Here is an 18,304-nt window from a genome sequence, read left to right as displayed (position 1 = left end):
TACACACGCATGGGGGGGCACTCGTGCCGTTACAACTGTTCAGTAATGTCTGGATAAACATTGCCCTATGCAGCCGCTAAACTTGACCCCCTGTGCGGATTGTCACCGCACATGTCGTTCGGCCTACTGTTACGAAAAAACACAAAACTGAACATGGCATCCAAGGCATGTAAATCTGTAAGCAGTTGTGACATTAACAAGAAATGTCCAAAATGTCATTGCAATTACAACCTTAAAATAGATAGCCCTAAACCTCATGTTTGAATGGAATTATACACTGCCCAATCTGTAAGGTCCTTTGAAAAGCAGAGACGCGGAAGCGGTTCAAGAAGTAACACATGAGTGTTTACATTCAGCCCTTGGCTGAAGATGAACATACAGAGAAATATGTGTTTTATGATTTTGAGACAAATCAGCAATCAGGGGTTCATTTGCCTATTTTTGTGTCAACCATGACTTTCAAGGGTGAAAAATGGTCGGCCGAGGGACCCAATTGTGCCAGGATTCATGACATGGTACGAGACCGTAAGACATGGCACTTTTGATTTCCATAAAGAGATGGAATCATACTGTGACAATGACGTTGTTATACTTCGTGAAGGATGCCTCAGATTCAGAGAAGAGGTAATCAAAGATGCGGGCATTGACCCCTGGAGCTGTACAACTATTGCATCAGCGTGCATGAAAACCTATCGTACACACTATCTAACTCCTGAATCTATAGCTATCCCATCGCCAGACAACTACCGACGCCAATTCAAGGCCTACTCTAGTGGTTCCATTCAATGGTTGGAGTACTTGGCCCAGGATAAAGATATTTTTATCCAACATGCTTTGAATCGGGGGGAGAAGGCTTTGGGCCTTACCATGTAGATGGATACACACAGATTGACGGGGTGAGACAGTGTATGAGTACAACGGTTGTTTCTTCCACGGTTGTAAATTATGCTTTGTCCCCCAGACCTTGTGTGTCCTAACCCAAAAGACTTTTGGGGAAATGTACCAAGAGTTTCAAGACAAACTGAATTCTTTAAAGGCTACTTACGGGTTAAAAGTTGTGGTTTTGTGGGAGCACGAATGGACAGCCCTCAAAAGGCAGATCCTAGTGTTAAGGCCTTCCTTACCCATTATGACCCTCCAGAGCCCCTGGAACCGCGACAGGCCTTGTTTGGAGGCCGGACCAATGCTTTGACATTGCGTTATGTAGCTCAACCCGACGAGACAATAGGCTATGTAGATTTTACATCCCTATATCCTCATGTAATGAGTTCCTCATTCTATCCTATAGGGCATCCTGAAATTATTCACAGCGACTTTGACGAACCCCAAAATTATTTTGGTTTAATCAAAGCGACTGTCTACCCTCCTAGGGGGCTGTTTATACCTGTGTTGCCTTACAAGGGTCCTAAAGGAAAACTTTTCTTTCCCCTTTGTCGCACATGCTGTGAAAACCACAACCAGGAAAACCCCTGTGATCACACAGATCAAGAAAGAGCCCTGACCGGTGTATGGGTCACTGTAGAATTCTCTAAGGCTTTAGAGAAGGGGTATCGTGTGGCCAAAATCTTTGAAGTGTGGAACTTTTCCAGGAAATCAGACACACTTTTTAAAGAGTACATCAAAACCTTCTTGAGATGCAAGCAGATGGCTTCAGGCTATCCTGCATCGGTCACAGATCAAGAAAGTAAAGACCAGTACATTCAAGACTACCATGACAGAGAAGGCATACTTCTTGACCCTGACAGAATAGAGGTCAACAAAACCAAAGAAATGTGTCGAAATTGTACTTGAACTCCCTTTGGGGGAAATTAGCGCAGAGATGCAATATGCTAACAACTTCGATCATTAAAGACCCCGAAGAATTTTTGGAATTTGTTTTTTCGGACCAATACGAAATTTCACATTTTTCCTTCTTGAGTCAAGACATTGCCTTGGTGCAATGGAGGCGCCACCAAAAGTGGGTTCTACCCCCGGGTAATGTAAATGTGTTTCTTGCAGCATTTACCACAGCCTATGGCCGCCTTGAACTGTACACCCTCATGGAACAGCTTCAGAGGCGGGTTCTTTACCACGACACAGACTCTGTGGTCTATGTAAGCAAACCGGGGGATTGGACCCCCCCACTTAGCAACTATCTTGGGGGTTTAACGAGTGAACTCGAAGAGGGTGACCATATTACAGAATGGTCCTCATGTGGTCCAAAAAGCTATGCTTTTAGGACTAAAGCCAATCACGTGGTGTTGAAAGCCAAAGGCGTGACTCAAAACTATGAAAATGCACCGCGTGTAAACTTGGAATCAATCACGCGCTTGGTCGAGGGGTTCGTAAAGGACAAGAATAGTGACTTGGAGATTTTGAGCTCCTACAACAAAATAGTGAGGGATAAAAAGGGGTTCCATCTAAGAAACGCACCACTCACTAAAAGATTCAGGGTAGTCTATGACAAGAGACAGCTATTGCCTGACGGTACCACATTGCCCTTTGGCTACTGACTTATGCTACAAGCCCCCAGTGTGTCTTAAAGCTTAAGATATTATGACTGCTGTCGAGGGTTTTGACCCCCGTCTACAATTGCCTTTTTCAGCATTAATTGCAGGCCCTTCAAACAGTGGTAAAACTTTTTTTGTAAAAAGTATTTTAGAGAATTCTGAACATGTGTTATCTCAAAAGCCTGACAATATTGTATGGTGTTATTCATGTTACCAACCTCTGTATGATGAATTATTGAAGACAATAAAAATCAAGTTTGTTGAAGGAATACCCGATTCTCTGTCTGATGATGAACTTCTCCCCCCACATGTAAATAATCTGCTGGTTTTGGACGATATGCTATTTGCTGGTAGCGAACACCCTGAAATTGCACGAGCTTTTACCCAATATACTCATCGTAGAAACCTGTCCGTGCTTTACTTGGTCCAGAATGTGTTTCACCAAGGTAAAAATAGTCGGACCATTAGCTTGAATGCCAACTACATGGTATTGTTTAAAAATCCTAGAGACAAACTGCAAATTAGCACTCTAGCTCAGCAGATGTACCCTGGACGGAAATCATACTTTATGGAGAGCTATGAGGACGCTACCAAAGAGCCATTTTCTTATTTAATCGTGGATTTAAAAGCAAATACTCCAGAACACCTTAGGCTACGTACAGGGCTGTTTCCGGGGGAGAGGCCTGCTGCATACCTTCCTAAAAAGTAAACGCTATGTCTCTGCGTTTAAAAAGAAACCTCCCCCTCTTGAGAAGGCTAGTAGGTTCTACAGCTAAAGAACGGAAGGCCATCTTGGGTCGCTGTTCTTCAGATCTCATATTAGCCCAATGTGAGATTGCTTTGAATCTTCTCAAAGGACGCATTCCACTCACCCTGAACCAATTGAAAAAATTAAGGAGACAAAAGACAGCGATCAAACTCTTTGCCAATAAAAGGGCCAGTCTTCAAAAGAAAAGACATAGTATACAACAGTCTGGGGGTTTTCTTCTACCTTTACTCAGTATAGCCGTGCCCTTCATCACCAGCCTTATTGCGGCCAGACGTGGGGGTTGAACACGTGGTGTGATGGCCACTAAAATGTACTTGGTGCCTCAACAAGAGTTGGATAGACTTAAAAAACAAATGCAGGGTCCTGAAGATATCAGACAAACAGCGGAAAATGATTTGGATACGGCCATGAAGGATGTTTTGAACCGAAAAGGATTGAACCCCTATGATAAGATTCAAAAATACACAAACCTAATGCAAAGGTATTTGACTCGGGTAAAGCAAGGGGAGAGAGAGACTAACCATTTAACCCTTTCCCTACCGGACCCTTTAACAGATGTCGAACCTAACGATAGCCATGCCCCTGTAAGGCCTGTACCGTCGATCTTACCTAGTGGAGATAATATGTCGGGTGAAGCTCAAATGCCATTTGAAGATAAAGTTATGCATGACCTACTGACACATGTGCCTTTACGTAACAGGAAGAATGTTAAATACATTATGAACAAGATAAAAGACTCAAAGGGGATAGCTGCTTGGAACGACTCTGGAGAGTTTATCCTTCAGGGCTCTGTGGTTAGGGGGTCCCATATGCAGGACTTGCTTAAAAGTACCACGGCTGCCCACAAGGTTGCTGATGACCGAAGGCCTCCCGGCTGGCGTCAGTTTCTTAAGGCCCTGGCAATCCTCAACATCCCCCTCTCCGGTGTACCCAACCATAAGCTTCGTCAACAGATTCAAGCTTTAAAACAAAAGCCTTCAACGAGATACAGCACCCCTAAAGATGCCCCAACGACACCGTCCCCCTATGAAAGCGATGATGCTAACTCATTTACTCCCATGAACGTCTCAGGACCTTTTCCTAAACCCGATCTCTCGGCGTGGTTAGACTTTTGAAAATGACTTTTGAATGACTATGATTAAATTCAATAAATTTTTTATTTGAAAAATAAGCAAGTTAACATTTGTGGCATTCTTGAAACATATGACGTGAGCATACGCCTTGATTACGCGTTCTTAAAGGACACACATTTGAACACTTTTGATATTTTCTAACAAAACAAGATACAAGGTTATCATTACTTCTTAAATCATCCTTATAAAGAGACATAACATCTTCAAAAGAAACTCCCCGGGCTCTTTGGCACAGGTAAAATACACAGTGGTGACCGCATGTAGTGGAAAGGTTATCTTGCACTTGTTTGATGTTGTAGTAGATCTTTGTACCGTTTAGGGTCAAAAAATCTTTAATAGATTTAGGGAAATGTGAAAAACCGGGGGGAAAGCCATAGGAATCAAAAAAAGTTGAGATTTTTCGTCCACCTTCCTGTTCTAATGTCATAGCTAGCCAATGTTCACCAGGCATGTGTTTAGGATGGGTATTGACAATAAACATTGCAGGCCTCTCAGGCCATATCTCAATAGGTAATTCATCACAAGCCAACACTCCACAAAATTGTTTTCCAATCAAGCGGCTCATGAGCCCGTCCAACTCTTGGGTATTCATGTCTTTGTTCAAAGGTCCTTAATAATAATCCACTAAGACCTGTCTTCGGGCATTCACTTCCAAGATTGAATCAGAGCATGCGTAAACAATCATGCTAACTGTACAGGCTAAAGGTGTACGGAAACGCATTTCCAGCCTGAGGTTACCTTGGGACACCACAGACAGATTTCCTGAGGTGTCATCATCAGGTGATAAATTGAAAGCATACAATGTGTAACCCTCTGCAAAATCATTTCTGTCAATAGGTAAAGAGAGATCTTTTAGATGTCGCCCTGTAGCCAGGAATAGATTGTAAAATTCTCGCACAGATATGTTGTTATTAAATTGTGGTTGGAAAGCCTTCGCCGGAACCTGACGTCCGTCCTGACAGAGCGCTACATACTCTGCATTGAAGTGCTGAAAATTAAAGGGTTTTTTATCTAAACTGCCCGTATTAGAGGCGTGATCAACCAGACCTATAACCACATATCTAGGTAAAGGGCCTAGAAATAGGTTTTCTTGACTGCAGATTCTACTGCCCACAGGTATGCTAAAGGTTTTCATGGTAATTCTTTGGAGAGGGTAAAGGGCATTTCCTTTCATCAAAGCATGTGAGTGACCCAGGCGCACGGCCGGAGATACAGATACTTTTTTAATAAAAAGGGTTGCCCCCAACACTTTCAAACTAAAATCCCCGTCTTGGGGAGACATCAGGCAAAAATCATCCTTGGCCCTGGTTAATTTTAATCTTAAATCAACCGAATTTAAGAGTAACCGTTCTTGAAAGAAAATGTCAGAGTGTATAGGGCCTAGCAAATGAAACTCTCGAGATTCGGCGCAGTAGCGAGCTCGTGCCGCTAGTCCTTTGTTTGCACCGGTGGAAGGGTCTGTCGATTCCATAGAGGCTCCTGCAGTATCCTTGCTAAACAGCCCGGCGCTAAATTGGGTTTTGAGAGTGTCTTCGGAGTAGTTTAGTAAACACTCCATGATGGCTCTATAAGGGTATGTAGCGCTGCTTTGACTGATTAGGCGTTCACCCAAAGTCACATCAACTTGGGAGAAAATGGTGGCCAAGGGGTAATTAATGAGACTCACTTTGGCATTGTCTGCAATATTAGACCCATCTCTTTTGGTCACTTTTAGACGTAAATGCACCAAGGTGTTGTTGAGGTCCAGATAGTTGTCACCATGGCCTGGTATGAAAAATTCGATAGGCCCGTTATCGGTAATAGCAGAGAGAGGGGCTATCTCCACATAACTGGATCTATCTATTGAATGCTGCGTTAACGGTGCCGTGAAAAGATCAAGTTCTGTCTTTATAGCTTCAGAGGACATTCGATGTAAAAGAGCCATGTCACTTATTCTTTTAGAAAATACTTCCTAGTATTCTTTTAGCCTGTTTTGGTACAGACCTCCTCACTTTACCCCGTCTTTGACTTACTGAGGTTCTTTTAACAGTTAACCGCCGCTTTTTAGGTGCCGGCCTACGCCTTAAACCAGGGGGTCTCTTTTTTGGCCTTCGAGACAATATCATAAGCCCCGAGCCTTCTTGATGCTCCACCTCTGGTGACGCCCTTCGGGTCATAGCATTGGCTACAACCTCACTTACTATATTTTTAGCCGCTGATTTTAAATGTGGTTTGGCTATGCTGAAGCCTCTCTTCATAAACGGTAAAACCATCCTGAAGAGGTTACGGAATATACCTCCTATCCCCGAACCATACATTGTCGGCGCTCCATGATATCCTGGTAGTCCATTACCCACTTGATCCACATAGTATGAAACATAACGGTTAGGGTCGAGCTGATGGTGCTCCATAACACTTTTATTTGTATTATGTTTATAAATATAATACAGCTATTATATATGTAGAGAGGTTTTGGTGGGTCTACAGTGGAGTTTTACAATCGTTTTACCATAAGTAAATTCAATGTTTTCGTTCTGATCCGTTTTAAGCTCAACCAGAATGTTTTCAATATAGTTCTTGCTGACATGTACGTAGTGCGGCTTGTCATAATTGACAGTGACGATGTCCCCATCCTTGCCGTCTATATGAACTGTTCGCAGGAGGGGCACACAGCTGTCTCCGACCCTTTGATAGGTTATGATGTCGGTATAGACAAATATGTTGTAAAAGCCTGCATGTATATCCGCAGGGAATGGGAATAATTTATCGTTCACATACGTCCATTTATTGGGACCCATCCCCAACATGTAGGATAAATTACCGCTGGTCTTTATACCTCCGTTAGCAGGCCCTGAGATTTGTATCCTTTTATGGATTGGATTGTAGAATAGGAATATTTCCATCTTGTTCAGGGTTAGGTGTTCATTCAACTCTGAGACGATCCTGTCGACGGTTCTATAGAAACCTTTTTTAAGCTTAATAAGTATCGCAGGTTCCGAGAACCTTTTGCAATAAAAATCACGGTCCTTAGCTTTGATATTATACCAACTATGGGGGTATGTAATCTCGCTGAGACCTACTTCCCAAGCCTCTGATAACTCTATAGGCTTTGGAAAATTGGTTGTATACTTCGAACTCTGATTATTACGATATATCTGTGCCGACGCATTACTGGGGAGAGTCAGGTAGAAGCCGCTGTGTTCCATGATGCCCAACTGTGTACACGCGAATGATGCGCTAGTTATCATGACTAGGGGTTTAAATTAAGCCCCGTTGCCTCCACCACATCCTGCTCCAATACCCAACTGTTGAACTTTTGAGGCCAGTTTTTCCAGCGGACCAGTAACCATTTTTTACCCTTTTCTCTCTTCTGATCTAGAATCTCCTCCACGTGAAAGACTTTGTCTTTACCCAACTGGACCTTCTGTAATTCCTTCTCATAAAAAGATCCCTCTATAAGATCCCCGTCATAATCTTTTAATTTGTAGACCGGCGGAATGCGTGGCAGACATTCGGTAACGGTAAACAACTCCGAGCTAAAGCCTTGTTCGTATTTTTTGTCGAAAACACCCCTCAACTTTGATATACGCACCAAGTCACCCACTAGGAATTTAAAAGTCATTTTTTTCTTACGGCGAAGTGGGAACAAACCATACATATTTTTAAAGACTTGAAAAGAGTTTTCCGAAGAGACCTCCGAGGGCTTCATACGTATAGTCTTATGGTAGCTGTGGTTGTACCCGTTTACTAAATCCTGAACTATGTCTGTATATCGGTTGGTGTTGTGAGCTGTAAAATAGCGCCACATCCGCTCTTTCAAAGTCCTATTAAAGCGTTCCACAACCGAAGCTTTCAAATCAGAGCCTGTAGCAAAATGTACTATATTATACTTATTCATTAGCTTCTGAAATGTTTTATTAAAAAATTCTTTTCCGCCATCCGTCTGCACTTTCTTGGGTGTGCCTCCTGCCTTCAAGATCGATTCAAAGGCCCTGGTCACCTCTGCCCCGCTCTTATTTTTTAACACCCTTACATAGGCTAATTTAGAGAAAATATCTATAACCGTTAGCATGTAGCGATTTCCATCATTTTTATCGGCAAGGGACTGCATGTCACATAGATCCGCCTGAAATTGGGATAATGGATGCGTAGAAAAAACTCTATTTCTTGGAAAATGTTTTCTTACAGGTTTATGTAGAGTGTAGGCATCTTGCTCTGATAACCATTCATTCACTTTAGCATCGCTTAACAGACTACCTGTTTCTTCGACTATAGCTCTCTGTAAACGCTCTTTACCCCCATAAGACCCGGGGTTAGAGGGATTATAATATATGTTTTTCAACAGCTGCTCAGCCATCCTTCTTGCCTCTCTGAGGTACAATAACTGTAATGAGCCACTTTCATATAACGACAACATTTCAGTTTGTGAATTTTTATTTTAAGAATGCAACAATTATTACGTATACAGACAATTCAGGATTTGTTGCAAGATACAAGTCCCCGTTTTCTCAACAATCACAGCATGCAACACCCTGTATATATTGTTTAGATTTACAGGTTTGTTTCGCTGAATTTTTAAAACACACACGTCTGATATATAAGTATATAAACAACAAATATGATACACATTCACATTAAAGGGTGGTTCAAACAAATAATGTAAAATCTTAGCCAAAGTTATTTCTAGTTCTTCAGAATCCTCAACAAGCCTTGATACCATATGTGACCATTGTAAACTCTCGCCCGTATGTCGGACATGTTTCATGATTTGCTCCATTTTTAACACACGCTCTACAATAACCCCTGTATTGTGGGTTGTGTAGAACTTTACATTGTTCACTTTATTTTCAATAATCTGATGCATAACATTTGTAAGGTCTCTCAAAAGAAAAAATGTATTTATTCGCTCAAACATCGTAGACACATAGTTACCCATAGCTCTAAATAAACAAAATGTCACTCGGTCTCTTGGGATTTATTGAGCCAGAAAAGCATCACATCAGCCACCACAGCTTCCCTGTATTTGTTGTCGTCCACCAGGGTGTGTCGGATTTCTTTGAGTTTCTCATGGATGAAGATGGCCTCCTTCAGTTCATGTAGGAAGGCTTCGGTTACCCCGTAAACTCTAGGGATAGACGGCGCAATACCCATAGACTCCAGGGCGATGACCAGCGCTGGTATAAAACGGCAGGACCACAGTCTTTTCACCAGCTCCTCAAAATGATTGAAAAAGTAGTATCTAGGAGGGTCGTAGAGGCAAGGATGACGACGCTGGCTGGGATGATTGATCTCACAGCCGATGCATTTTTCACGTATATATTCGCCAATCACCACGTTTAAAAGTGTAGCTACAGAGGCCTTGATTGTATCCACAAAAATAGTACTGGCCACCCCATCAAACACATCCTCAGGCTGGGTAAATGTCGGGGGTGTCACGGGTCTTGCCAGGGGTGCGTAGAGTGTAGGGCTTCGTGGCATAGAGTCTTTAGTGTCGGGCCCCCATGACGTAGTGGCTTCCTCGTAGATGGTCTGGAGATCCATGGTGTATGCTGAAATGAAGAACTGGCTGCTTTTTTTCTTTTTATTGTAGAACAAGGCCATTGGGTATCTGGGGGGCGGGGTTAAAGCATCCGCTTACTTAGTTTTCTTCTGACGCTGTATCTTCTTGAGGCTCTTTTGCATCGTAATCTTTACGATTCGTATATATTATGCACTTCTTTAAATGAACAAGGCTCTGACGCTGTTGGCTCTGTACAAAGAGAGCATCCAACGGTTGCAACATTTTCAATTCCAGTACATCCCAACTCTTAAAAGGAATAAGCAGACGCAGTCGGGTATCCCCAGTCAGGCCACCACCCCTAAGGTTGTGGTTTCGGATTGCCTCGGTGCCGATATAGAACTCCACGCTGCCGCACGGTCGGCCATTCTTTCTTTGTATTTTCACCCTGTGAAATATTTGTCCTGAGGAGTCAGGGGTACCTTCCCAACGGGTCTCGTGGCCCGTGAACACACTATACCCCTTGGTGATAAGGCTCAGTTCAGGACACACAACCTTGCGAAAAACCGACCAGTCTTCAACACCATATTCCAAGCCTACAGTCTGGTCTGTATATTCTTCTCCTTCATCTACCGTATAGAGGGTCACTCTACAGGCCAGGTAATCAAACCGATACCCCCACTGCTGGCCATTAGACATCAACACTTGATCTGTCAGAGCATTTGCTGGCGGTATTTGGGTTCTATACACATTTAAAAAACGTTTTTTTGGCGCATCATATATTGCTGGTTGATACTTTGCCCTTGCTCTATGGGCAACCCGAAGGCCTGTTTCAGTTGTTACCGTCATCACTGCTTTGGTACCGATCCCAAATTCCATGGTTATTCTTAAGATCTTGTGCACTCTTAAACAGGTATTGTTCAGCGGCTTTATAAGGGGCCTTAACCAACCCAAACCGTGAGAAACAGTAACAGGTTGACCTGACACATGGTCACTTACTCAACCCCAACAACACCCCTGGGCATGCACCCTTCTACATGACATAGGGTCATAAATCATTACATAGGGTCATAAATCAGGCTTGGGTCATCAATCATTAACGGCCTGTCAAATGGACCCTTACTCAACCCATAGCCCCCACCTAACCAGGCTTGCCTGACCAGAAGACATGCACACGTCATCACTACATAGGGTTCACATAGAGTTCACATAGGTTCACATAGGGTCATCAATCAAAATTTTGACACGTGACATCTACTTTAATCTCTCTTATGCATAGTCACTTTAACCATATCATCATGTACATACTACCTCAATCAGCCCGACTAACCGGTGCCTTTATATAGCCTCGCTACTGTTATTTTTCACTGTCTTTTTACTGTTATTTTTATTTCTTTACTTACCTATTGTTCACCTAATACCTTTTTTTAAAAATGTTTTTTAATTGCACTGTTGGTTAGAGCCTGTAAGTAAGCATTTCACTGTAAGGTTGTATTTGGCGCACGTGACAAATACACTTTGATTTGATTAGATCCTGTTTGAGTTTCTGCCTTTAAGATGGTAGGAGCAAGATGGCGTGGTCAGATTTGCCAAAGGGAGGGCGGGGGAGGGCTTTGTATGCATCGTGGAAGTTAGAGTAGCAGTGATCGAGTGTATGCTGATAGAATATGGAAGCCTTGTCCTCAAATTTGCTTTGTTTAAAATCCCCAGCTACAATAAATGCAGTCTCAGGATATATGGTTTCCAGTTTGCATAAAGTTCAGTGAAGTTCCTTGAGCGCCGTTTTGGTGTCTGCTTGAGAGGGAATGTACACAGCTGTGACTATAACTGATGAGAATACTCTTTGGATGTAAAATTGCCGGCATTTGATTGTAAGGAATTCTCTGATGTCTCTCTGGAAGGCAACCCTTGCTTGAATTTTGTCTACCTTGTTGTCAAGAGACTGGACATTGGCGAGTAGTATACTCTGGAGCGGTGGGCGATGTGCACGTCTACGGAGCCTGACCAGGAGGCTGCTCTGTCTGCCCCTTCTGCAGTGCTGTTATTTTGATTTGGCTTCTGGGATTAGATCCATTGTCCTGGGTGGTGGTCCGAACAGAGCATCCGCTTCGAGAATGTCAAAATCAAATCAAATCAAATCAAATTTATTTGTCACATACACATGGTTAGCAGATGTTAATGCGAGTGTAGCGAAATGCTTGTGCTTCTAGTTCCGACAATGCAGTAATAACGAACAAGTGATCTAACTAACAATTCCAAAAAAAACTACTGTCTTATACACAGTGTAAGGGGATAAAGAATATGTACATAAAGATATATGAATGAGTGATGGTACAGAGCAGCATAGGCAAGATACAGTAGATGATATCGAGTACAGTATATACATATGAGATGAGTATGTAAACCAAGTGGCATAGTTAAAGTGGCTAGTGATACATGTATTACATAAGGATGCAGTAGATGATATAGAGTACAGTATCTACGTATGCATATGAGATGAATAATGTAGGGTAAGTAACATTATATAAGGTAGCATTGTTTAAAGTGGCTAGTGATATATTTACATCATTTCCCATCAATTCCCATGATTAAAGTGGCTGGAGTAGAGTCAGTGGCATTGACAGTGTGTTGGCAGTAGCCACTCAATGTTAGTGGTGGCTGTTTAACAGTCTGATGGCCTTGAGATAGAAGCTGTTTTTCAGTCTCTCGGTCCCAGCTTTGATGCACCTGTACTGACCTCGCCTTCTGGATGACAGCGGGGTGAACAGGCAGTGGCTCGGGTGGTTGATGTCCTTGATGATCTTTATGGCCTTCCTGTAGCATCGGGTGGTGTAGGTGTCCTGGAGGGCAGGTAGTTTGCCCCCGGTGATGCGTTGTGCAGACCTCACTACCCTCTGGAGAGCCTTACGGTTGAGGGCGGTGCAGTTGCCATACCAGGCGGTGATACAGCCCGCCAGGATGCTCTCGATTGTGCATCTGTAGAAGTTTGTGAGTGCTTTTGGTGACAAGCCGAATTTCTTCAGCCTCCTGAGGTTGAAGAGGCGCTGCTGCGCCTTCCTCACGATGCTGTCTGTGTGAGTGGACCAATTCAGTTTGTCTGTGATGTGTATGCCGAGGAACTTAAAACTTGCTACCCTCTCCACTACTGTTCCATCGATGTGGATGGGGGGGTGTTCCCTCTGCTGTTTCCTGAAGTCCACAATCATCTCCTTAGTTTTGTTGGTCATAATGTTGATAAGTTGACATCGCTCTTATATCCAATAGTTCTTTCCGGATGTATGTAATAAGACTTAAGATTTCCTGGGATAACAATGTAAGAAATAATACATAAAAAATAACAAAAATACTGCATAGTTTCCTAAGAACTTGAAGCGAGGTGACCATCTCTGTCGGCGCCATCTGGCCTTTGCCAATAATGTTTTCAATTCGACTTTTACTTTCAAATGCAGCTCAAACATAGAAAATGTAGTAATGAACTATAGCCATTGTATTCTACCGCGCAAATATACAGTGCGTTTTATAAGAAAATGATACTGCTCTAGAATGCCGTTCAAACCAATCAGAAAGGAGTTTTCGACAATGCCATGGTATAATTAAGTGATAATGCCCCTCGAAGCCGGTGTTTGGAGGATATTGACTAAGTCTCGGGCCTAACAGCACCCGTGTCAATATATCCTCCAAACACCGGCATCGAGGGGCATTATTACTTAATTATAGCATGGCATTGTTGAATACTCCTTTCTGATTGGTTTGAACGACATTCTAGAGCGTGCATTATTTCCTGAGCTACTTCAGTGGATGTTGAACACATTTCTACCTGCAAATGAACACATTTCTAGCAAAATATGTTCCATAGAACGCCTGGTTGATTATCCCTTAAATAAATATATGTCTCTGGTTTTAACCTTACATTAAGGAGAGAACAAGTATTATCTACCAGTGTGTCAACCCAGACATTCTGTTTTTGACTGTGATAACATGTAACAATACAGAATACAACACACTTGAGACTACTGTGGGCTACAACCTACACTAATGACAATATGTTTCATACCTAAAAATCCCAGTTAATATGAATATAATTATTAAATTGTGTGTCCACAGCCATTTTGCATGCCTGTCGTCTAAGTACATGTGCCCTGGTGTACCCGCGGTGATGAGTACCCTTCTGGCCAACATCAATGCCTACTATGCTCACACCACCCAGTCCACCAATAACGTCTCGGCATCAGACCGTTTCGCCGCATCCAACTTTGGAGTGAGTTCAATAGTGTGTACTTTTAGGGGCGGTTTCCCAGACACAGATTAAGCCTAGTCTTGGACCTAAAAGCTATTTCAATGGAGATTATTTTTAGTCCAGGACTACACTTAATCTGTCCTGGAAACCAACCATTATTGTTTTAGGTTTACATTTTATTGAAGCTATTTCATTCAAAATTGTATGAACTGTGTTGATTAATTATGAATGGAAATGCCTTCTTAGAGATTAAATGATATGATATAGATGACACTTTGAATGTTGAACTGTGCAGGTAAAGTAAAAAGGAAAGTAGTTTCAAAACCGGAACATTGTCCTGAGGGCCCTCAGCCCTAATACAGCCTCCAACCCCCATTTTCAAACAGTTGCCCAACCTACATCCCCCAACTGCCCAATCAGATTCACCAAACTAAGCTAGATCCTGTCCTGGGTTGACATAAGCAAAATATACACACATATACTGTCAGCTGAGATGATGTTACAATTTTGTATCCTTTTTTTATCTTGTCCTGTGTGTGTGCCCTGTGTGGGTAGAAGGACAGGTTTGTAAAACTTCTAGACCAGCTCCACAACTCTCTGAGGATTGACCTTTCCATGTACAGGGTAATATCAACTTTTTCTTTCACTGTTTTCTATTTTTCTTTTTTTAAGTGTGTTAATTGTTTTGAGAGACTTTTAGAAGTGTTTTACTTTGCACAAACACTGGTTTGTATTGTTATGTTTGAAAGTCACTGTTTTAGATTAGTCCTCTATTCCATTATAGGCATTTTCTATTTGAGTTTTATTTCTTTTAATGTTTTGTGTAATTAGATTTTTTTTCTTCCAGTTCCATCTGTAAGACACTGTATACAGGCTGTTAGATGTCATTTTCTTGCAGTTGACATTATTATATTTATATTTTACTTTTATTCAACCAAAAGTTGAAGGGCATGATGGAGGAGATAGAATAGACTACTATAAAATTATACTATCAATATAAACATTACTTTCTAAGTTATAGAAGGCCTTCAACAAGCCATGTTTATTCTACCAGTCTTGTGATATCTGATCCTGTTTTTCAAGAACATATCTCTGTTCGTTACAGTGTTTGTGTGTTTCTACACTGTTTTCAAGTATATGTTTGTGTTTGTAGAATAACTTCCCGGCTAGTAGCCCTGAGAGGCTGCAGGACCTCAAGTCCACTGTAGACCTGCTGACCAGCATCACCTTCTTCAGAATGAAGGTGAACAAAACTCTTCATCTTCTTCTTCATCTCTGTTTCCTCAAGTCCTAGAGCTGGCCTTTGCCAGCCAACATTTTATTTCAGGAAAGAAGCAATATATTATGTGGATTCATAAATAGACTTACTTGCTAAGCTAGCTCTTGAGTAGCCACTGAAGACCACCCTGGTCTCCTGAGCTTACATTCTGTTTCACTACACGGATTCAGTAAAACAAAATCAGAGCGCAGTGGTCAGGAGGGTTTGATCAGGCTAGCGCTTGAGGGTTAGGCAACATTTAGCACCAGTTAAGGTGTATGAGCCATATACAGTGTATTTTTCTACATTTTGTTTCGTTATAGCCTTAGTCTAAAATGTATTAAATGAATAAAAAATCCTCATAAATCTACACAATACCCCATAATGACAAAGCGAAAATAGGTTTTTAGAAAATGTTGCAAATATAAAGTATAAAAAATTTAAAAAACAAATTCCTAATTTACAGAAGTATTCAGACCCTTTGCTATGAGACTCGAAATTGAGCTCAGGTGCATCCTGTTTCCATTGATCATCCTTGAGATGATTCTACAACTTGATTGGAGTCCACCTGTGGTAAATTCAATTGATTGGACATGATTTGGAAAGGCACACACCTATCTATATAAGGTCCCACAGTTGACAGTGCATGTCAGAGCAAAAACCAAGCCATGAGGTCGAAGGAATCGTCCTTAGAGCTCGGAGAGAGGATTTTGTCGGGGCACAGATCCGGGGAAGGGAACCAAAACATTTCTGCAGCATTGAAGGTCCCCAAGAACACAGTGGCCTCCATGGAATGGAGTGGAATGGAAAAAGTTTGGAACTCCTCCTAGAGCTGGCCGCCCGGCCAAACTGAGCAATCGAGGTAGAAGGTCCTTGGTCAGGGAGGAGACCAAGAACCCGATGGTCACTCTGACAGAGCTCTAGAGTTCCTCTGTGGAGATGGAAGAACCTTCCAGAAGGACAACCATCACTGCAGCACTCTACCAATCATGTCTTTTATGGTAGAGTGAACAAATGGAAGCCACTCCTCAGTAAAAGGCACATGACCGCCTGCTTGGAGTTTTTCAAAAGGCACCTAAAAGACTCTTAGAACATGAGAAACACGATTCTCTGGTCTGACAAAGCAAAGTTTGAACTCTTTGGCCAGAATGCCAAGTGTCACATTTGGAGGAAACCATTGCCTGGCCAATACCATCCCTACGGTGAAGCATTATGGTGGTAGTATCATGCTGTGGGGATGTTTTTCTGTGGCAGGGACTGGGAGACTAGTCAGGATCGAGGGAAAGATGAACGGAGCAAAGTACAGAGAGATCCTTGACGAGAACTTGCTCCAGAGCGCTCAGGCCCAACATTTTCTAAAAACCTCAGACTGGGGTGACGGATCACCTTCCAACAGGACAACGACCCTAAGCACACAGCCAAGACAATGCAGGAGTGGCTTCGGGACAAGTCTCTGAATGTCCTTGAGTATCCCAGACAGAGCCTGGACTTGAACCCGATCTAAAGTCTGGAGATACCTGAAAATAGCTGTGCAGCGACGCTCTCCATCCAACCTGACAGATTTCGAGAGGATCTACAGAGACGAGCTCCAAATACAGGTGTGCCAAGCTAGTCGCGTCATACCCAAGAAGAGTCGGGGCTGTAATCGCTGCCAAGGCTGCTTCAACAAAGTACTGAGTAAAGGGTCTGAATACTTGTGTAAAAGTGATATTTCAAATTTGCCAACTTTTCTAAAAACCTGTTTTTGCTTTGTCATTATAGGATATTGTGTGTAGATTGACGAGGGAAAAAACAATTTCATCAATTTTGGAATAAGGCTGTAATGTAACAAAATGTGGAAAAGTCTAGGGGTCTGAATACTTTCTGAATGCACTGCATGCTAATGCTAAGCTAACTGACCTTTGAACTTCCTGTGTGCTCAGGTCCAGGAGCTGCAGAGCCCCCCCAGGGCCAGTCAGGTGGTGAAGGACTGTGTCAAAGCCTGTCTCAACTCCACATACGAATACATCTTCAACAACTGCCACGAACTCTATGGCAGAGAGTACCAGACAGACCCTGTAAGTGTGGTTGAGTGTGTGTGCATGCATTTCTGTGTGTGTGTCTGACCCTCTCTCTCTCCAGGCTAAGGCTGACATTCCAGAAGAGCAGGGTCCCAGCATCAAGAACTTGGATTTCTGGTCCAAACTCATCACCCTCATCGTCTCCATCATAGAAGAGGACAAGAACTCCTACACACCCTGTCTCAACCAGTGAGTGTGTCTCTCTCTCCTTCTGTCTCTCTGTCTCTCTCTCTATCTCTCTCCCTCCCTCTCCCCCTCTCTGAACACTGTTCTTCTGCCCCCTGTAGGTTTCCTCAGGAACTGAACGTGGGCATCATCAGTGCTGAGGTCATGTGGAACATGTTTGCTCAAGACATGAGATATGCCATGGAGGGTATGTGTGTGTGTTTGCGAGTGTGCATATGTGTGTTGTATCAATCAATAAGTCCCTAAACTAATGCTACCAACCTGTCTCTGGTTCCCAGAGCATGAGAAAAACCGCCTATGTAAGAGTGCTGATTACATGAACCTGCACTTCAAGGTTAAGTGGCTCTACAATGAATACTGTAAAGAGCTGCCCACCTTCCAGAAACGTGTACCTGAGTATCCAGCGTGAGTGTCCTTTATCTCATCTAATTCAGCTCTTCTTTTTTTTTAACGGAAAGTCCATAAAAATATATATATTTTGGGGGCTTGTTATCACATAATGAGATGATTTTGTGGACCCTTTCTCTGCCATCTCATAGATGGTTTGAGCCGTTTGTCATCCAGTGGTTGGACGAGAACGAGGAAGTGTCCAGAGACTTCCTGCACGGTGCCCTAGTGAGGGACACAAAGGACGGGGTAAATTCACATCTGTTTCCTCTCTGAGATATCAGAAATAAATTGGCTATGTTTTGTATT

General features: G+C 42.6%; 1 protein-coding gene across 1 annotated transcript in view; it reads left to right on the top strand.

Moving 5' to 3' along the window:
* Positions 1 to 18,304, top strand: part of LOC109871484 (protein unc-13 homolog A-like) — a 138,124-nt gene that overhangs the window by 94,636 nt on the left and 25,184 nt on the right. Inside the window, exons 22-29 of the mRNA XM_031806721.1 lie at positions 13,972 to 14,125; positions 14,660 to 14,728; positions 15,258 to 15,347; positions 17,285 to 17,419; positions 17,484 to 17,611; positions 17,710 to 17,795; positions 17,887 to 18,013; positions 18,148 to 18,244. Coding sequence (XP_031662581.1) covers positions 13,972 to 14,125; positions 14,660 to 14,728; positions 15,258 to 15,347; positions 17,285 to 17,419; positions 17,484 to 17,611; positions 17,710 to 17,795; positions 17,887 to 18,013; positions 18,148 to 18,244 — 886 coding nt within the window. The remainder of the gene's footprint in view (positions 1 to 13,971; positions 14,126 to 14,659; positions 14,729 to 15,257; positions 15,348 to 17,284; positions 17,420 to 17,483; positions 17,612 to 17,709; positions 17,796 to 17,886; positions 18,014 to 18,147; positions 18,245 to 18,304) is intronic.

This window comes from Oncorhynchus kisutch, linkage group LG27 (genome assembly GCF_002021735.2).
Source record: "Oncorhynchus kisutch isolate 150728-3 linkage group LG27, Okis_V2, whole genome shotgun sequence".
Classification (NCBI taxonomy): domain Eukaryota; kingdom Metazoa; phylum Chordata; class Actinopteri; order Salmoniformes; family Salmonidae; genus Oncorhynchus; species Oncorhynchus kisutch.
The sequence above is the reverse complement of the archived record's forward strand: the minus strand, read 5'-3'. Positions and strand labels throughout refer to the sequence as shown.